At 43.2% G+C, this 22085-nt stretch overlaps 1 protein-coding gene across 3 annotated transcripts in view; it reads left to right on the top strand.

Annotated features, from left to right (window-relative positions):
* Positions 1-22085, top strand: part of Iqgap2 (IQ motif containing GTPase activating protein 2) — a 293513-nt gene that overhangs the window by 50477 nt on the left and 220951 nt on the right. For 2 of the 3 annotated variants that reach the window (XM_057789481.1, XM_057789482.1), the window contains exon 2: positions 2801-2900. The exons of the other annotated variant lie outside the window; for it this stretch is intronic. In XM_057789481.1, coding sequence (XP_057645464.1) covers positions 2801-2900 — 100 coding nt within the window. The remainder of the gene's footprint in view (positions 1-2800; positions 2901-22085) is intronic. 3 annotated transcript variants of the gene reach the window in all.

Here is a 22085-nt window from a genome sequence, read left to right on the forward strand (position 1 = left end):
TCCTCTCTGTCCCACTGTGTGTGCTCCTTGTGTTTCTGCTTTGCTTATGTTAAAGACATTTCAGCCTGTATGTCTGTTAAATGAGCAATTGCTTGGCTCACAGAATCACATGGTATAATTGAAACAAAATACAGACAACACATTCCCTAAGACCTTGAAGTCAAGATGGCGCTCAGTAAATAAGTGTTTAGTGCACATTTCTGTAATTATGGTATATCCTGCCAAATTTTATACTATTTCAAATATGATCTCCCTTCTTTTCAGTTCCCTGAGGGCTCGGTATAAATTTTGGATCTTAAGTACTTAGCATTGTACATGCTGTAGGAAAATTCGAATGTTGGTGGGGTGTGGTTGGTATATACCTATTACCATAGTACAGGAGCAAGGCTAATGAAGGAGCATCAAGAGTTTAATGACAGCCTGAGCTGCAGTGTTAGATCTTGTCTCGGCAGGAAAAAGAATTCATATTTTGACTTTAATTCCTTTTTTCCATGAAGGTTCTGTGATCGACTCCTCATTGGACAGGTCTGGAATCAGCCTGCTCCTCAAGAGTCCACAGATGTTCTTCAGTCCCTCCCACTCCTGCCGTGACTAGCAGTCCTGCCCCAGCCTGCACAGCTGTAGGATTGACCTAGACAGGACTGGGGCGATCCGAATGAAGAAATGCAAGCACAGGGATAGCAGAACTAGAGTCGGGTGGGCTGTTTACTCTGATGGAGATGATGCAGTCATCCAGGAGGGAGGAGGACGCTGTGGTTGACATTTTCTGTATGTGTGAACATCCATACTCGACCAGGGGAAGGCCTTGCCATTCCCATGGACCTGAGACAATGGGGTCCTTGACACAGCCATGCTCATGTCATGAGTTCTCATTCACGCAGGGCTACACTTGCTCCCCCACATGAACACACGTGTAAAAATGACCAACTGTAATTACCAACCTGAAAACACGAAAGGATGGGCCCTTTCTATGAGAAAGCAATGTTGTTATGCAAATAAACAGGGAAGGCTTTGGTGCAGTGATATCTGGATGCTGTGGGCAGAAGAAATGGGGTCAGGAAATTATTAGTCTGTGTTCTCCACAGAAATCCCAGGACACTGTGTTTGAGTTAATAAACTAAGCCTGTATTAGCATAAACTGTGTGGGCTTGTAAACTTGACTTCCTTCCTATCTCCTTTAGCTTTGCCTTTTACACTTCTATTAACCAGAAAGGTTATAGGTAGCAAGGGGGATGTCTTAGAGACTCTGTTCTTTCTACAATGGGACTCATTGATATTTGGGGTTGGATGAGCAGTAGCAATTTCCTTGGCGATTAAGAAGAGACAAATACTTGTGTGTTCAGTGTTCAACTCCAGAGTTTCTAGGGTACATCATAAGGTTACCGCCTCCAAGCTTAGCCACTAGACACCTTCTAGAGTATTGTTATAGATGGTGTGGCTAGCAGGCCAGGCTCTAATTGATTCAAGGCTGTCTGAATTCCATTGAATTCTGCTACTGAAACCTATTTGCTAGTGTCACTCTGATGGTGTCAACCCTTAACTTCTGACCTGTTTTTATCCTGTTAAAAATAATACCATGCAGCTAAAGAGATGGCTCAGCAGTTAAGAGCACTGATTACTCTTCTAGAAGACATGGGTTCAATTTCCAGCACCCACATGGCAGCTCACAAACACCTGTAGCTTCAGTTCCAAGGGATCAGATGTATTCTTCTGGCCTCTGTGGGCACCAGACACTCGTGTTGTACACCGATATATAAACAGGCAAAACACCCATACACATAAAAGAAAATCAGTAAATTAAAACCCACAAACAAACAAACCCAAAACTACGTGAAAGCCAGAGGCCAGAAGGGTGGCCCAAGAATTAAGATCATATACTGCTCTTGCAGAAGACCTGAGTTTGGTTTCCAGAGCCTATGTCAGATGACTCATAGTGCATAGTGCCTGTAACTCTATAAAAGGTATCTGATGCCTCTTTTCTCAGCAGGCACCTGCACACACATACACATATCTACACACAGGCATTCGTGTGCACACACACAGAGACACACAGGCACATATGTGCAAACACACAGGTACCTACTTGGGCACGTGTGGGCACACACACAATTAAATATTATAAAATCAAATCTTTAAAATCATTACTATAAAATGCAAAGGCAAAGGGATTTATTTTAAAAATGTATATATTTTTATGTGCATATGTGTGTTTGAGTATGTGTTTGTGCACCATATATGTGAGAGTACTTAAGGAGGCCAGGAGAGGGTGTTGGATCTCTTATAAGTGGAATACAGGTACTTCAGAGTTACCTGTGGAGCTGGGTACCAAGCAGTTTTCTGCAAGACCAGCAAACGCTGTTAACCATTGAGCCATCTCTCTAGCCCCTTGGTGGGTTCACTTTTTTTAGTTTAACTTAATTAAAATTATTTGTTTATTTATTTATTTGTGTGTGTGTGTGTGTGTGTGTGTGTGATGAAAGCAGAAGTGGGAAGGAAGTGGACCAGCTGGAAAAGGAGGAATGGGAAGTGAGGATGGATATTTGTAACATGCAATGACATATGTGTCACAATGACACCCATTTTTGGTATGGTATCTACAGAATTAAGTCTATCACAACTCTTGAACAAGACATAAAACATGACTTAAGCTAGGGTTTGTCCCTTCCAAATGAAGTGGAGCAAACTTATGCACTCGTAAGGAATGTTTATGGACAAGACCACCAAGTAGATGTCTCGTTTACTGTACTGTTAACGTGAGTAAAACATTTTCAAGTGACACATTCTTCGCCTGTATTTCTAGCGATTGTGGACGACGAAAGGTTGTCCGCGGAGGAGATGGATGAGAGGCGGCGGCAGAACATCGCCTATGAGTACCTGTGCCACCTGGAGGAAGCCAAGAGGTAAGATCCAGGTCTAGTCTGTCTGTGTAGCCCTCTTCTTGGAGCTTAGCCTTGGGGGAAGATTGTGGATCTGACAACCAGAAGTTTCCTGAATGGGCCAACAATTGCAAAGAATTGTCAGGATCGTGGATGGCCAGGGAGACACTCTTACCCGTCACCCATAATTTAGATTTGGACACCCTTGTCACACCAGTGCCAGGCCAGCATGGCAGAACTGACTCGGTTCATTCAGTCAGCCCTTGGTCACAGCTGGATGGGCACCACACTCATCTGCACATATGCAGGTAATAATTCAGCTGCAATCTTTGGAAGCAGGCTGTGAGATACCATTTTTGGTCATGGAGAATTGAGAGAGGTCACTGTCAAGGGGCCAGGGAGGCAGATCTTCCTTTGCCTTTCCTCAGAGCCTCCCAGGAAACTACAAAACAAATTAGATTATTTCAGACTCTACATCTCACTGACTTGGATACAGGGCAACAGAAATAACTTAAACCTAATTTCTTTTCCTCAAGAGTGTCCTTGGGCGATCTTTTTGTGACCTCCTGCCCATGATGATAAATGTTCAGTAAAACAATGGCCTATGTGACTGAGGTCCATGGGTCACTAAGTGATGAAGCAGGTTTATGACGGCAATCTCCTTAACTTGTGGGTGTGTGGCCATTTGGGTATGCTCTCTATAAAATCACATCGACTCTTTTAGACTCTTTGGATTAAGTAAATGCTGGCTAGGTTCTCCTTGGAGAAAGTGAAGATAGAGTCCAAAGTGTAAACGCCTCCTTAGGACTCTGCCCTTTGCTGAGCCAGTGCTACCTGTTAGCATCTGATATATTGCTTTGTGAGACAGGTGAGCTAGGTGTTCTCTTACCTAACCGTAAATAAATACTCAGTGGTCATGGATGGTAATTATCACGGGTCACTGATAAGTAGTTGTCTCTAGAACGAGAAATAAGAGGATTTTACTCGGTATTTTATAAAATACTAATCCATGGTCGAATTTGGCAATAGCATTGCTTTGCTGGGGGTTCTCAATATTGTTTCATCTTTTAACAGTGCCATACAACTTTATGCTTTAATAATCAACTTTTAGGAAACTTAACATGCTTGTAAAGTCTGCATTTAAGCCAGAAGACACTAAGAGTCCTTGCCAGTGTAAGATTGTTGGACTCACCCTCTTAGTCAAATTCTTGCTTAAGAAACAAGATAAATGAAGAGATTCTTAGGCGCCTGCTATGAGATGGATACTTTGCATTGGTATGGATCTTGATTTATTAATACAAATTTAAAGTTGATTTTGTTATATGTATATTTCTCTTGATTATGGTACTGTGTTTGTGCAGCTCATTTAAAAATGTAATGTATAATTAAGAAATATAGGTTAATAGATAATCATCTATAATAGTCAAGCTTATAGTTATGTTAGTTAGGTTTTCTAGATATATATATATATTTCAGTTAGATAGGTATTCTTCAAATCTTTCAGAGACCTTCAGAATATGGCATTTAAATGTTTTAAGAAGTTAAGACTTTTCATGACAGTGAGACACATCTGCTCCTGGCAGCACCAGTCTACTTCAAGAGAAGATGGGCATTGAAGAGGCTTCTTATGGAGTTGGTTAGCCATTTGGGCAAGAAACTGCTCTTTCTTGGAATGCTTGATGAATTGAACATGCAGGAACCACAGAAAAATGACTGCTGTACTTGTCTAAATGTGAGATGGTTCTTGGAGTTCCTGCTTCATGAAAGAGTCTGCCAGACATTCTGCAGGACACAGAAGACAGTGACTGGCAAACTTCCAATATAGGCTGAACTGTCTTTGAAATTTCCTGCTTCATGGAAAAGTCTGTTGGATACTATGGGCCTGTAGGCTGAAGATGGATGGCCCAATGGTATAGAAGAACTTTGGGTGACTGTCCAGGCAGGGAGATGTCTCTGTCAATTCTGGAGTTTTGGAAATTGCTTACAATGCAGTTCCTGTTTACTTAGGTAATATTGTATCCTTCTGGAGTCTTTGATGGAGTTGAAGAATTGATAGTTATAGTTTTCCTTAGTTATGATAAAAGATAAGGTAGATATAAGTATTGTAACTGTAATTATTGCTTGGTACCTGCTTTGTTATATGTAAATTTACCATGTTAAAGTCAAAACCTTCCTTTTTATTTAAACAGAAAAGGGGAGGTGGTGTGGGAGTCCCCTCTTTATGCTATGAATGTGATTGGTTAATTAATAAAGAAAACTGCCTTGGCCTGTTGATAGGGCAGAACTTAGGTAGGTGGGAAAAACTAAACTGAATGCTGGGAGAAAGGAGACAGAGTCAAAGAGAAGCCATGTTAGCTCCACTGGAGACAGACGCCAGAACTTTACCCATTAAGCCACAGCCACATGACGATACACAGATTACTAGAGATGGATTAAATTAAGATGTAAGGTTAGCCAACAAAACGTTAGAGCTAATGGGCCTAGCAGTCTTCTAAATAATATAGTTTTGTGTGATTATTTCTGGAGTCTGGGCAGCTGAAAAATGAACAAGCGGCCTCCTCCAACAGGCGCCCAAATATGATGTGCTCCCTGGGACACATCTGAGAATTGGTGGGAGGACTTTCCTTTTCTTTGCTGACATATGTTCCATACCCTAGGCGTGTGCTTCATTTTGTACTTAAGTGGGAAAGAGTGTGATGGGGGAGAGAAGCATGACCCAGAGTTGGTAGACCTGATTTCCTGGTCCCAGCTTGTACTGTGTGATGATGGGCAGGTTATCTAACCCACTGGGGAAGTCCCTTTTGCTCTGTATTGCATGGTAAAGACACTACTACCTGTCCTAGTTTCTTCCTGATTTTATTTTTTTAATCACCAAGAAAGAGGAAAGTATTCTGTGAATGCTGATCCAGGCCAGACAGTTGCATAAACATGGCTATCTCTTCAGTGTGGCACAGTGGCAGAAATGAGCCTTCACAACTTGTTCTCCTCTGTAGTATTACTACAAGTCATTAGTGATTTTTTTCCTCTTTTTCTCATAAAAATAATCCCAGATACTTTGAGGAAAACTTTTTTTGTTTTGTTTTGTTTTGATTTTGATTTTTCGAAACAGGGTTTCTCCATAGCTTTAGGAAGAATGTCTTTTAAAGTTTTCAGAGCTGGGGAGCTCAGTATCTCTTGCCATACATACAAGACCACCTGAGGTCAGATCCCAGGAAACTGAAGCTGGATATGGTCCACTCCAGGAGTGAGATGGGATGCTGAGCTAAAAGAGTCCTGGAAGCTCACAGGCCAGTTTGCCTGGCATGCTCAGTGGTAAACAACATAAAACCCTGTCCCAAAGGAGAAGGTGAGGACCAACCCACAGGTTACCCTCTGACCTCTGTACCTGTTGAAATCCCACATTCATAGCAAAGCACACATGTGCATACCTACATGTACACAAGACTTTCTAAAGTGATTTATAGGCTTAATGAATGCCTGGCTAAGTTCAAGCTGCTGTTTTGTTGTTGCTTTCAACCAGAGGGTTCTATAAAGAAAGCACAGGTCCTGGAGAGATGCTCAGTAGTTAAGAACAGTTGCTGCTCTTGTAGAGGATCTGGGTTCTGTTTGCAGCCCTGACATAGTGGATAACAACAACCATCTGTAACTCCAGTTCCAGGGTTGTGGAGGAATCCAATTCCTTCTTCTCGCCTTGGTGAGCACCAGGCATGTACATGGCGCACAGGTATAACATGTAGCCAAAACATGTATGTAAAATCAAATTAAAAAGAAGTACAAAGACAGTATATCTGATTAAGGACTTACAGTGTAAAAAGTTAAGACCCTCATTTTAAAATGGACAAATTGGATGTGGTAGCACACATCTTTAATTCTTTCTTTTGGGAGTCAGAGCAAGCTGATGATCTCTGTGAGTTCAAAGCCAGCCTGGTATACATAGAGAGTTCCAGGGCAACCAGGGCTACACAATAAGACCCTGGCTCAAAACCAATAAACATACAAGCAAAGCTCACTAATTTGAAAATGGACAAAAGTTAGGAATAGACTTCTCTGAAGCAGATAAACAAATGACCAGTAGAGACGTGGTAAGATCTTCCACACTGGTTGCTAGGGACCTGAAAATGGAAACAGTGAGCGTCCACTCTTATCACCAGCTGGAGCACAAGTGACAATTTATAACAAATGCCCCCAAAGATGCGCAGAATTTGGCGCCTTGTGGATTGGTGGTCAGATTGTAAAATGGTGCTGCTACGTTAGAAGCATCTGACAGGTCTTTAAAATTTTAAGCATAGAGTTTCCATGTGAGTTAACAATCCCAATCCCAGGTATGCACTCTTGAGCACTGAAAAAGCTATGTCCACACAAAAATGTATATCCAAACCATTATTTATATTAGTAAAAAGAGAAATATCAGCCCAAATCAATCCATAGTGAATTAATGAATAAACAAAATATAGCATGTCTGTGCAGTGCAATGAAATGCAGCTATAAAATATAATGCCCTGATTCTTGTAACAATATTTATGAACATAAAAATATTAGAATAGACAAATCTGTGGAGGTGAAGGCTATTGGTAAGGCCTTGGGTCAAGGGGGAGTTGTTAATGACTGATGATGACCCTGGGATTTCCATTGAGAATGATAAAAATGTTTTAAAATTGACCATGGTGATGGTGGCACAATTTTAAAAAACATTGAATTATAGACTTTGAGCTATCTGGTATGACAATTATCTTAATAAAAGTGATTAGAGCTCTTTTAGGCAGACAGGTTTGGAGAGGGTTCTCAGTGCAGCTCATAAAGCAGATGAGCTGGTCCTTAGCAGATATGTTCCATCCAGGTATGATGGAATGGGTTTCTCACAGGCTGCAGTCATCTCATGGTTTCCAGTGGGGCACATCTGTTTCAAGCCGGTTTAGTGCTATTGACAGGACTCGGTTCCTCAAGTTGAACCAAGGACCCTGTTCCTATGTACTGGTGATTAGAACCTTTCCTTCCTCAGTCGCCAGGCACTGGGGTGCAGCTAGCAAGCATCTTCTGCCTCGGTGAGTGTGTAAGAGCACAAGAAGGAAAGCAGGGTAGTCTATAACCTATTTTCAGATCCTTTCTGGTGTATCTTACTGATGAGAACCAAGGCCATGTTCAGAGTGAGGGGAATGAACAGGGCTGTGAATTCAAGGAAACCTGGTGGGGTGGGGGCACCCGGAAAGCTACATCCCCACCATGTGCCCATCTTCTTTGCTACTGATCACAGAACTGATACATTTAGCTGGAGACTGAAAGGGTGTATCCTTTTGTTACTGACCAACATCCAGCCACGAATTGGTTGATGTCTTGGTCTAATGGTTGTGATACTAAAATCATCACTGCCTTGATTCCTTTTTTTAAAATTTTGGGAGTTTTTGTTGTTTTCGTTGTGGGAGTGAGAGCCCAAGACCTCTCTTCCACGCTACAGATGCTCTTTCCCACTGAGCCACACTCCCAGCCCCGAGCTAGTTCACCCTTCTGTCTTATAACTTAAGACTAAATAGGCTTTTAAGTTTTCTTTTCAGATACCCTGCTTCTTTACTGGCTGTATAGCTGCTTTGTGGGGGCAAATTTTGCTGACACAGAACTGGGCAGCCTGTGCTGCTCCTATGGGCTTTGGAAGGTCCTTGCCGATGCCAGAAATCCAACTGCTTGGAAAAGTCACTCCCTTTATTTAAAGAATTAGTGCTGCTGAGCGCTCCTTACTAATTTATGTAAAATATATTTTGAGTCATGAAAATGAGTACATTTTAAGAAAATCAGTCCTTTGTTGGGGACAACTATAAAAAACTTGAGACTGAGGGTTCAGTTTGGGAGAACCCTAGGCTGAAGAAGGAAATCCAACTGGGGCCTTTATGAAGGTCAGAGAACAGGAGAAGAAATCTTGGCAAGAAATGGACAGGGAATTTGGACATTACAGTTGAGCGCTCAGTTATGAATGGAGTCTCTATTGTGTTAAGGAAGGTCTCTGTGGTATCTTATTTCTTTTTTAAGGAAGGAGAAAATGCACACACAAATTTTGTTATGCTTACTCTTTTTCTGCCCTGAGTTTAAATATGGGGGGGAGGAGGAGTCTTCTCTTGGTGAAGGCCTTGTTTAGAAATAATGTCTTGATAGAGCTAGGTGTGGCCAAGTTGTTCCCTGTGTGCCTAAGCCTGGGGTGGGCTTTTGTTTTTAAATGTGCCCTGGGAACAAAATAAAACAAAACTTGTGTGTGAGTGCTTTTGTGTCCTGTTTACAATTCAGAAGCAAAAAGGCACTTTGTTGATTAAATCAAGTCTTAAGTGCTAACCTGATCTAGCAGTGGGCTAGAGAATATAGAATCAGACATTCAAAGACACATGCTTTAAATGTCTAAGCAAGTAGAAGCCACAAGTGTGGTTTTGGCATACAATGAGTAATTTACTTAAAAAGAAAAAAGTCATGCCTGGGAAATAGGCTCTACTGAATTCACAGACTCTACTGAATTCCCCCTTCGTGCATGGGCCTCTTCGTCCTTATTTTTAAGGACATCCTAACCTTGGATGCCTTTGCAAGCACAGCTAATAGAAATTCGGGATTTGGAGGGCGATACCTTGGTATGCAGTTTATTGAGAGACTTGTTGCTCTATACGTTATTTTAAGGAATTTCTTAGTTGTATTTGCAGCCCATAAACGGCTTTCTTGTTTCAATAGCAACTGCATCCCTCCCCTTTCTTTTTCCTCCCCAGCCGTTACCTCAGATGTGCTGAGGGAAAGGAATAGAACATGGGGTTACCCTGTGTAGCAGCAGGTGGAATAGAAAGGGTGGTCAGTCCGCAGCAGGGGTCCCTCTCAGGGCTGGCTGCCAGGTGACAGGAGAGCCTGCTGTGAGGATCACTGACCTGTTGGAGGGCTGTTTTCCAACCTGTTTGCTTTGGCAGCCCCATGTAGCAGGGTTCTACCCTTCCTGGTACACTAGAGCTAGGTGCACCCTACTAATATGAATAGTCTCCTAGAAGATAGAACTCAGTTGAGAAACTTGGAAAAGAATGAGACATGGTCTTAGAGGACATCTTCATGAGACAAAAGGAGGCAGGGTGCTGGCCCGCCCTGCTGCCAGCCTGTGGTACTTAGGGCAGAAGTAGAGGCATTGATGCCGAGGTCCAGCTGGGTGGTGACTAGCGGGAGGTACTGTGGAGTCGCAGTTGAAGGAAGGAGTCTCAACTGAGGATGTAAAGGAAGAAGCCATGGGATTCGGCAGAAGACCAAGTGTGGGCAGTAGAGGACATTGGGAAATTGTATGCTTGACTGATTTGTGACTCAGGGGACCTTGCTTTGTGATCTCTATCTGCTAAGCCTGGCCATGGGAGACTTCTTCGGAAGGGTTTTTTTTTTGGTTTTAGTCCACATGGTGTGTGTTCTAGCTACGGCTGTTTGTATGTTCATGCTAATCATCTCAAGCCATGGACAAGTTAAACAACTGATATTTGACTCTAGGGTTTCTCAGGCTCTTCAAAGTTGGAGGCCTGGAAGGGGCTTGAAACTTTCCATGGTCTCAAATGTTCTTTACAAACCAGGGGTCACCTGACTGACTCTATTTACAAGGAACCATATTCTGAACAGTTACCCCACATAGCCTCAAGTCTCCCTGCTATCCTGGGGAGATGGGCAAGCCTCAGTTTATAGATGAAGACACCAAGTCCTGGAAAGACTTTAGTATTTGTTCAATGTTACAGTCAACAAGCTACAGAAAGGTATTATAACCAGGTCTATCTGATGTCAGCTGCATACATTAAAACATAAAATATTGCTGCTCTTTTTCTTTCCTTCTCTCTTCCTTCCTTCTTTCCTTCCTTCCTTCCTTTTTATTTTTATTTATTTATTTATTTATTTATTTTGGAGTCATGGTATTGCTATTTTACCAAGGCTGACCTTAAGTTTGCTATATAGTCCCAGCTTACTTGGTAACTTGGTATCCTCCTGCTTTAGTCCCTAAAGTACTAGGATTCCAGATATTCATGAGCATACCTGACTCCTACTACTTGGTGATGTAAGTTCATGTTGGTCTGGGATTTTATTCTTCATAGGTTCTTTCCAGCTCTTGATGAAAGCATTTATCTAGTTATTCTTTATCAAGGAGAACTCGGGAGTTGATATGGGGTAAGAACCTGAATGTTTAGAGAAGTGGCAGAGAAATGACCAGTGACCTCCTCTCTCTCTCTCCCCTCCCTTAATCCAAAAGGGCCAAAAATCTTTCTAAGCCCCACCTAACTTCTCTCTCTCTCTCTCTCTCTCTCTCTCTCTCTCTCTCTCTCTCTCTCTCTCTCTCTCTCTCTCTCTCTCCTCGGTCCTCCAAAACCTCTCTGACTAATTTTGGTCAATTAGTTGCTTGTTCCGCCCTCTGATGCAAAGCAAACTTAATGGCAGTCTCAGGAGTGTCAGAGTATGATCAAAACATCCCATAATACTTGAAAGTTTCTTCTTAAGTTTAGAGATTAGTATTGCCCATTTAGGGTTCTCTCTCTCCCTGTCTCTCTCTCTCTTTCCCTTCATCCCTCCCTTTTTCTGTTGCTTCTATTATTTGTTTCTCTCTCTATCATAGCCCATGCTAGCCTTGACTTTGTGATCTTTATGCCTCAGTATCCTGAAGACATTTTTAGTCCCTGAGTGTTGAGATTATAAGCACGTGCCACTACTTACTCTTGGCTCAGTTTTGTTCTGAGTAGTGAGTACTGTTGGGATCCATTCACTGTGGAGGGCTTTACCTCATATGTGGCTTTCTTCTTCTCCCCCATCTCTTAGTTTCTAAAACCTATTTACAGGCATCTTTTCAGTTTTCTGTACTGCAGACTTTCTCCTCCTCATTCAAGAGAGTCTTCATTCATCACTATTCTTGTTTAGGTCCGGTTTTCTCACTCAGTCCATCAGTCATCTTGGTTCTGCCTCTATTGTGACTGGCTTCACAGTGTGCTTGGCTTTTTGTTGAGCCATCAAAAGGTATGAATAGCAAACACCGCAGCAGTCTCTTCCTTCCTGTGTGAACCAGATGCTGCCTCATGCTGCGATGCTTAAAACTCATAAGACAATGTCTTCATTCACAGCGCAGGCTCCAAGGGGAGCTGCTGGGGGAGGACTATTACAGGGCCAATCCTCATGTCTTCTGTCTCAGAAGGGCTGCAGGATGTCAAGTGGCCTTTGCTTGTTTTCTTAGTATGAGTACCGTGTTCCTCAAATGGTGCCAGATCTCCATTCCTCATGAGAGCACCTAGACTCAGGGGAGTTCATAAGATCCCACGGTTGCTTCAGTGGTAGGTTTGGGCTGAGGAAAATGTCTTCTGGCTGTTTGACCATGCACTTTTGCTCTGTTAGTCTCTCTGCGTCATATTAACAGGAAAATATTAGTTAAAAAGCTCAACGGTGGAAAGGGATATTGCATTTATTTGATTAATTCGATTTAAGTTCTTAGTTTGATGCTGAATTCCTAGTATGAGGAGTTAGCTGTGTGTATGTCTTTGTCATTTGTCTTTTTTTTTCTGACAGACTTAAATCCATTTAGGTGTTAGAATAGGAGCCTAGAAATTAATATCTCTAGTTATTTCAAACTCTCTCCCATTGAGTCTTGCCTGGATTGGTTTAAGTATATCTTGATTTTTTTTCCTGTCATATAATTTGTAATACATTCTTTTGGCTGCCTTTGGAGTTTTCCCTGACATATGGTGAGGCAGCTACATCATTTGTGAAAAGAAATTTATGGCAGTATCTTAAGGTTTCTATTGCTGTGAAGAGACACCATGACCACAGCTTAGAAAGGAAGCATCTAATTGGGTAGCTTACAGTTCAGAGAGTCAGCCCATTATCATCATGGTGGGACATGACACAAACAGTGCTGGAGAGGTAGCTGAGAGTTTACAACTTGCATGGGCAACAGGAAGTGGTCTGAGACACTTGGCAGTATCTTGAGCATAGGATTCTTCAAAGCCCACCCTCATAATGACACACTTCCTCTAAAAAGTCCACACCTACTTCAAGAAGTCCACACCTCCTATTAGTGCCCCTCCCTTTTGGGGTCATTTTTTTTTTTTCAAACCACCACAGGAAGTGATCCCTAAATTCAGTTACATCCTGCATTAGGGTTACATGGATGCTTAGGAGTTTGATGGTATATTATAGCAGATGGTATAAATGTAGTTTTCAGGAGTAGATCCATGGAATCTGTCTGTCTATCCATCTGTCTGCCTGCCTGCCTACCTACCTACCAACCAACTTTTGTTTGGTTTTGTTTTTTTGGTTTTTCGAAACAGGGTTTCTCTGTGTAGCCCTGGCTAGCCTGAAACCCACTCTGTAGACCAGGCTGGCCTCGAACTCACAGAGATCCACCTGACTCTGCCTCCAGAGTGCTGGGCGTGCACCACCGTTGCCCAGCTAGGAGGCTATATTTTAATAAATTTCTCAGGTGAATTTTGATGCCACCTGAAGTTGGAGGATTATGCTTTTGAGAGTGAACACAGAAGCACCTTGTTGCTTCCAGATTTTCTAGCTGACTTTGATCCAAAGACTAGAGAATTCCTCCTTACTTCGGGATGCAGGGGAGAGGCAGGGCATTGAGGGCACTGGCGGGATGGGAAGGTTCTGGAATAAGAAGCAGAAGGGCTTCAATCAGGATGGACAGGAAGTTAGAGCAGCTCTGAGGAGACTACTGAGTTTTAAGTTTTCTTTGCAAAGCCGATCACCAGGTTCGTGTAACTTTCCTTAACAGTGTAAGGGGAAATGAATGAGGTAGCTAGGCCTCAGGATCAGTATGATAACTCTGACAAAGTCCTGGTACACCAAAACTCCACGGTGCTAATGTAAACATCACTGAAATTAGACAGCTATCTGGCTACAGAGGCGAGTGAAGCCAGAATGGGTAAGAGGGGGACGGGGTGATGAGGATGAAGGGCAGGATCGCTAAGAACAAGGAAGTGGAGACCAGTAAACAGAGGCTGTAGCCCGAGATTTGGAAGCTTGTAACGCAAAGGTCGAGTATTTCCGGGTAGTGATAAAGTCCAGGGTGTGGTGGAGCCGATGTGGAGGTGAGAGGAAGTCTCCCAGCTAGGCCCGTGAGTGCTGCCAAGGCCGTCCACCCTCTGAAAGCCCCCAGACAGAAGTAGACCTGGATGGAACACAGTTACTGTGGCAAGGAAGGAAAGTGCAGGAGTTCGGATTGGGATTGACAGTTACTAGTCAGTCAGTCAGTCCTGAATGCAGGCAGTGTGCTCTAGAAGAGCGCTGGGGAAGACAATGGTGTCTGTGCTTCAATCCTGTGAGTCAAAGGATTTGGGGACCAACAGCCTCTGAAGTGGGTTGAAGTGCTATTTTGCAGGGAAAGCTAAGTCTATTAAGTAGGCAGAGCAAGCTTAAACAATTGAAAATGACAGTTGTGTATTTGTACAGATCGGGAGTTACAGAGGCACTTGGGTAGGAGTTGGTAGATTTCAAGTGGGACTAAGAAGGACTGAGTGACCCACATGAGTGTATCTAGAAGAGGCATGCGTCAGCTTTTCTAATGGAGTTAAGTTAGAGGCGGAAACCATCCCAAAACAAATTTAGTTGGGTGACTGAGAGCCCAGCTCTAAGGAGCAAAAGGAGAAGGTCTTCATATTAATGGGCTGCTCCAGAAGAGTTTAATGAACCGGTCTGGAGGGAAGGGACCAGCGTCTATTGCTCACACTGTCTCAGGTCCCAGTTTTCTGACCCAGATTAGATGAAAAGCATGAAGGATTCACTTCCTTCAAGGTGAGGGTCCCATCAGATGCCTATCTTCCAAATGTATAACAACTCATCAGCTGAGGCATATACTTTCAATAAATGATTTGTGAAACTTCATGATCCAGAGTTAAACTCTGTGTGTGTGCATTTGTATATGCACATATGCATGTAGATGCACTGCACATGAGTGTAGCGGACAGGGGTCAACATGAAATTTGGGGGTCATACCCACACCATAGTGATATCGTGATGTCTCTCCCAGGTATAGATTCTGGAGAACTGGGTGCACATATCCATGGAAGCAGTATGTCTGGTAGCCACTCTGCATGCGCATTCTGAAATAAATTTTTCAGAGGCCCTCTGAGCATAAGCGTCCTGGTCCTTGACCAGCACTGAACTGAAGTCAGATCAGAGCCTCACTCATTGTGAAGCAGACAGATTTGAGGATGTGTAAGCTTACACAATAAATTACTTGTGCTCAGATATCTAACTGCTGAGTGGAAGAACAAAATCAGTTTATTGACATGGTATGGAATGTTTCTGTTGGCTTTGGAAAATGAGTGACAATGAGTGGATGGAGTATTGTTTCCTTCTTCCTGTGGGTCTCCCAGGCTGGGTATAGATGGGGAACAAATGGGAAAGGCACAGGCTCAGCCGAGTCTAGAAGGAAGAGAAGTGAAGGGGTGTGAGAGTCGTTTTCTATACTAACGGAGTGTGACTGTGTAGGACAGGGGCTGGGCAGGGAAACTGGCAAAGACTTTCTTAGAGTGAGTCTATAAGAAGGTGACCAACGTCAGTCTGGTGATGGTGTATCATACGGCTCAGGGGAATGGAGAGGCGGATCTCCCAAAAACCCCTTTCCTGATTCCCATAACGTTTTTCCTTTTTCTTTTTTCACTAATCCCTTCTTTCTAGCATTATTTTCTTTCTCCTCCTTTCCCTCCATTTCCTTCTCAGTATTTCCTCCTGTGAAAAGTCTACTTAATCTTCAACAATAACTCAGAACTTATTCTTTCTCTCCAGAGTTTCTTGACTACTCAAGCAGTAATAGTTTCTCATCCCAGTGCCCCGGGCACTTACAGTCCATATAACTCTTGGGATATTTGTTAATAAAATAGCAGGTGGAGGAGCTTCGGCTTTCCTGTCTCATACGTATACAGGTTCAGATATTATGACTCCCTCCACCCCCTGTGGGTTGTCTCATCTTCCTAAATGACCTTGCCAGCCCCCCTACCTTCTTGGGGAATTTTTTTTTTTTTTTTTTTTTTTGGTACAGAAGTAAGTTACCATGGCCTTAACTGAGAACGTAAGAGAATTTATTGCAAATACACAGTACATGGCCAACTTACCTGCTGTGCTGTTGAAACAAAACTCCTGAGGCTGGACAATGAAATTCAAATCAAGGGACCAGCAGGCTTGGTGTCTGTGAGGGCCCAGATCTGCCTTCATGATGATATTCATAAGGAAGTGATCTAAAGTCACATCAGGGTCAACAGGTACCTTTCTTGGCAGCAAACCTATGTCCCCTTTGTCCTTTTCTTTTAATAAAGGGCTCAGTGATGCACTGTGACCAACTTGAGCTTTTCCTTTTAGACCTGGTGGAATTTGATAAGCCACATCCTCACTACTTAATTTCATGAGGGCGGTACTGGAGCAAGGAGGAGGGTAGTGCCAACTTTTATTCACAGGAAGAGCAAGGCTCGGTTATTCACTCTGTAACTTTGCAGAAACGATGGAAAATAGGGTTATCAGAGCAGTGTTAGGCAAATGACTTGATCTGGCACCGTGTTTTATCTGGCCTTGATTACAAGGTGTGGCGTCTGTAGGCTGACTTTGTTCTTTTCAAACCATGGATGAAGCCTGGAAGATTTCTTTCTTGATTCTCTGAGGAGTTGTGTGATCTTGAAGAGAGCAGTCTTGAAGCACTGATGACCACCTTTGTGACGTGGGCCCAAGAATACATACCCTGCCCCCAGGTATCTAGGTTGCAGCATCATGATATGACTCCCAGGCCAGGACTCCAGCGGTATGTTGGTGTAAAGTGTAGCCGGTGGTAACAGAAGAAAGTGACTCGTAAGCTCCAGTGTTTATTATAAAAACATTGTCAGTAGTAGGAACAGCTGTGAATCAGGCATCCTGGCTTAATTAGAGCCCAAGAATCTGCACCTTCAGCTGCTTTTTATTGTGCTGTTTGCACATTTGCTTCTGTCTAGCACAAATATAGGTGGGGTGGGTTTATGAAGGGAGGGAGGAGAATATTGGGACATCCTATAATTACAATCTTCCTTCTGTAAACAGTGCTTTTCCACACTGGGTACAGGACTCTCATGGCACCAAGAGAGAAGGAAGTATTTGTTTAGACCTGGAAATTCATGCAAAAGGTTAATTATACCTTTTCATGGTAAAATATCTATCAAGGAAATTCTCAGACCAAATAATAGGAAATTCCGCTGAAGATAAAGTCCTTACTGCCAAGATTATCAGCTCCTTCAGGAAGGAACGTGAGGTGATTGAAAAGAGGTGGCTCATTGGCCTAACGTAGGCAGAGCTGCAAGCTGGTCACAACTGCCCCAGGTAACCTGGGTAGCAGTAGCAGGGCTTCTTGGAGCCAGGGGCATCAAGGTGGCGAGTTTCCCTTCTGAACATCTGGAACACACGGACAGCCACTGTATCTGAATTCTTATAAAGCTGATTTGTGTTTAAGTCCTCACTCCTGCATGGTGGGCTGTGTGTATGCCTGCTTTTGCCCAGCCTACTCCTAAGATTTTTGTCCCATTATCCTTGGCTCTATAACCCTGCTGTCCAGCACGGTCCATGCAAAGGCTTCAATTCAATAAAGATCCCCTTAGCTCCCAGAAGCTGTGGGAGCAGAGGAATAGATGGCCGAGGATCTGGTGAATAGCTTTTTCCTCCTCCCAAGAACCTTCCAGCTTCAGGAACTGTGAATGCTTAATTTGTTTCTCTTTTGCTTTTTGCTATGTCTTGATTAGTTCTTTGATAATCTCATGCAATGCATTTTGATCATACTCAAATCTCCCCCAACCCCTCCCAGATCTGCCCTCCTTTCTCTACCCACCTAACTCTGTCTTGTCTCTCTCTTTTTAAAAACTCATTAAGTCCAACTTGTGCTGCCCATACACTCTCGGATATATATGGTTTTCCACTAGAGCACGGTCAACATATAACAGGGCCATGCCCTTAAAGAGAGCTGTTTCCCCTCTCCTACAAGCTACCGATTGCCAAAACTCTTCACGGAGGCATGCCCCTCCCCCTGCCTTGCTGGGATTTGTCTGCTTGAGTATGTACAGAGCTTACATGTGCTGCCACAACTGCTATGAGGTCAGATGTGCACCTGCCCTGCTGTGTCCAGAAGATCCCATTTCCTTGTAGTCATCTACCACTTCTGCCTCTTACCAGCTTTGCTCTCCGTCTTCTGCAATACTCCCTAAGCCTTGGGAAGAGGGGTGGGACAGAGACATTCCATTTGGTGGTGAGCATTTTGCAGGCTCTTCTCTACATCTTGACCAGTGTGGCCTCTGCCAGGCAATAACCTCTAATATTTGGGAGAGGGGATCTCTGGGACTTGATTGCCGAGTAACTCTAAAAGAGTTAACCCATTCTTGCCAGTGGGCTTTTGTTAGCCTGTGGAATAGCCTGTGGAATGCTGGCTCCTCACAGGGTGACGCCACTCAAATTCTTTTTACATATGCATATCTTTAAGGAAGCTTCCATGCTAGTAAGTTGTGTAAGTTTTTCAAAACTTCTTTCGCGTTAATTATTCTTCCTGTCTTCTCCCCTCTACTGTATTCTTCTCTCTCCTCTCCCACCCCAATTTAACCTAACGTCATTATCCTCCTGTGCCCATTGATACCAACGTTTCTATCTCCCTTCCCTTGGGACCACCCTCCCCCATGGCTCTTGTTAATTTCCTGACCTGTGTGGTATTCTGAATGGAGCATACATATTTGAAGATCCAGTGAGTGAGAGAACATGGGCCTGGTTACTACACTCAGAATAACTATTTCCATCCACTATTTCTCCATCTGTCTATCTGTGAATCTCCTAGCTAGGTTTTTCTTAACAGCTGAGTAGTGCTTTGTCTTCTCTCCATATCCTATAAATCTTTGGATTTTTAGCAGCTGAATAACATGGATGTTTTATTTAAAGTAACTAGCTGCTGTAGTTTGGGCAGAGAGTGGAAGCCTGCCTGACTTTGGGGGAAGGACTCTGGGTTGTTTGAGGTCTGAGACTATCTCATTGAGCATAGTTTTTCCTTCCATCGCTTATGGGACATCTGAGTTCCAGCAGGTTCTCAGGAACTATGTAGTGAGCAGGACTCAATCCATCAAGGGCCCCAGGCATTTTATTGCTAGGTCCTTTTCTTCCCCCAAATGTGCATCTGAGCCGTGTCCCAAAGAAAAAAGCAAAGCAAGATTTCAAAGGCCCCAAAGAGAGCATCAGTGGCAAGCACTACTGAGGCTTCTGGGGGTGGTTTTACACAGGTGGCGGTCCCTTGTCAGGTGACCCAGAATCCTCTAGTCCAGCTGTTGTACATGTGTAGGCGGGGCTCTTGTTGCTAGGAGGAACTCTGGAAGCCCCTCTTATGAGTAGGATTGTCTGGGTACCAAGTGGTTTCTGTCTGTCAACTTGATGCTTTCCCCCCCAATTCCAATATCCAGTGTTCATTCCTCCTGTTCTTCCTTTATGGAATGTTTATCATTTTTAAATAGAAACCATCTCTCTGTGTAGCATAGTCCCTATGGGCGGGGGTGTCTCATGTCTTCAGGATCATAGAGAAGGAACCAAAATTAGCCGTCTGAACTGCTCGGAAGGTCCCAGAGTGCTCTCCTTGGCCTCCATTTATTCCACACCATTCCCTAGTGTGAACTGAACGAGTTGACAGGTGAGCACTGCGAGGAGAAACTGTTCCTTAGAGCTTCAGGGTGGGCAGGAGTGATCTTCTGCATTGCATTGCATTGTATTGCATTGCATTGCATTGCATTGCATTGCATTGTATTGTATTGTATTGTAATTTTGAGATAGGTTTCACTGTACGGCCCAGGTGGGTCTCAACCTTACCACCCTCTCACCTTAGTCCTCTGAGCGCTTGGGCTTATAGGACTGTACCACTGAGTTTAACTTCCAATTAATTATATTTTAGATGTTTGATATATTTAAAAACTCAGTTTGCCTTTGTGGCGTAATTTGGAGTTTCTCACATCCTATTATCAACGACTCCCCAACACATACACTCATTCTGGTTTTAATTTCTGTGAAAACTTAGTCCTTCATGTTTGGATTCACCTTTTTTTTTTTAACCCTTAAAAGCGAAGCCAAGGCCCAATTAACAAGAGTTGCTATGGCAACTGTGGTGCGCTGAGCCTGTGTACCAATGCAAATATGTTCAATAAGTTTGAGAGGTAGATTTCCTTCAGAATGCAGAGGAAAAATTGACTTCGGCATAAAGATATCCACTGAACCTTCAAGAAAAGAGTTGCCAGGGACTAAAAATATACAAGGTTTATAGCTTGTATAACTTGCCGTGGACATTTTTAGCCATCTTTAAAATAAAATCAGTCTCATTTAGTTACATAAATATTATCACCTTAGATTTTGCTTGATCTATACAGCATGGATTTAAAATTTTGCTTAGTTCACTTCCTCCTACTGCCTTATATGATTTTACCCATTGATTGGCTTACAATATTAATTATAGTTCAGGCTTCAGGCTTGCATTAATATTCTACTTGAGGTTGAAATAAATTCATTTTCTTCTTTGACACATGCATTTCATACCCTGAGGCACAATTATTGATGAAAAAATGGCATTAACTAAGTATTCCTATAAACCTACTAACTGATTAGGTCCAAGTTTCCCGATCAAGAATGGATTACTTTGCCGGTTCAAAAGCTATTTTTCCTCTTTGTTCTTGTTTCCCACACTGAGTGCGTTTCTCACTAGCACTAACCCGGATCTAGCTGGACTATATCTAAATGCTTATTTAGTCACTGCACTTATCACAACAGGGTGTTCCCTGTCAAACACTGTCACTTTTGATGGTGCTATGTTCTACTCACTGATTGATAACTCTGTGTGCTTATTGGTATTTAGTTTGCCAGTTTGAATAAGGGGTACAGATAGGATTACTCCAAGACAAAAGTCCAACTCTTAGGATCAACATTTCCTCTCTTCCCTTTCTCTCTTCTTTCCTCCCTCCCTTTCCCCTTCCCTCTCCTTTTCTCCTCTTAGGCAGTATTTGCAGACTAGAACATGGGGTCTTCCTTCTATGCTGGTGTTATTGCTGTAGGGTACAGCTCTCCTCAAGAACAGGAAGCCCCAAACTGCACTGAAGTTGTTTAGAAAAGGTCACTGGGGTCACAGGTATACACAACCATGTCCAGTCTCACTAGTTAAATTTCTGTCACCTCCATCAGGTTTCTGGAGCTTTTTATAGTTCAAAGATAGTCGTGTGTGTGTGTGTGTGTGTGTCCGTGTGTCCGTCCAGCTTCCTTTTCTAGCCACCATGCTGTGAGATTCACTCACGGTGTTGCAGGTACTGTTCAGTAGTTTGCTTTTATTGCTGCTCATTCTTTGAAATGGAACCGAGGGCCTTCTACATGCCAAGCAAGTGTGTACTGTTGGTGTGCAACTTTCCTAGCCTTTTTTTTTTTGTCCTGAATGGTGCTTAATTTTGTGACTATGCCAAAATTCCTAAGTGATCTGGTCAACTTGGGTTGTTTCCTGTCATTTGGGGTTATTGTAAGTAAAGCATGCATGTACTTGTGTGTGTGTGTGTGTTGAGGACTGAACCCAGGCCTTCACCCCTGCTAGGCAGTCACTCTCCCATTGATCTGTAAGTCCTTTATATAAAACTTTTATCAACAAAGAAACTTGCAGTCTTGTTTTCTGGACCTGACTCCTGTGTTTGAGCCTGCTTCTCAGGCTGAAAGTACTTCCTGCTGGTTAAGATGACCTCTCACCTTTTGCCTTTACCTCCTTTTTTTCCTGCTCTTGTGTTTTGAAGTCAGTAGTTTTACTTGAGAAACGTTGAATTGATTAAGCTATGGTTTTCATAAAAATTGTTCTGGCTCCTGCTTCTCATTTCCCTGTCGCCCCCACGGCCACAGGCACTCCGAGTACACACCGCACACACACCAGGCACTGCACCACCCACCTTCCAGATGAATCACACTGAAGGGGGATTTGCTAATCCGGCAGCAGGGGCATTTCTGTGCTCTTAACACACCAGGTGAGGAGAGTTTTACACTCAGCCCACTGGATGTTTTCCGCGTGTGCTTCAGCCTAGCGGGCTGGGTGGAAGTGTCCAGTCACTCTAACTGGTGGTTTCCATTGAAGTGGAAATCACCTCACGCAGCCTCTCATTCTTCCCGATTTCCCTGGGAGAAGACACTGGTTAGCTTGCCAGCATCGATGAGAACTTTCTCCCTCCCCTTTTACTGTTTTAGTATTCAGCG

Source organism: Chionomys nivalis, chromosome 15, assembly GCF_950005125.1.
Source record: "Chionomys nivalis chromosome 15, mChiNiv1.1, whole genome shotgun sequence".
Lineage (NCBI taxonomy): Eukaryota > Metazoa > Chordata > Mammalia > Rodentia > Cricetidae > Chionomys > Chionomys nivalis.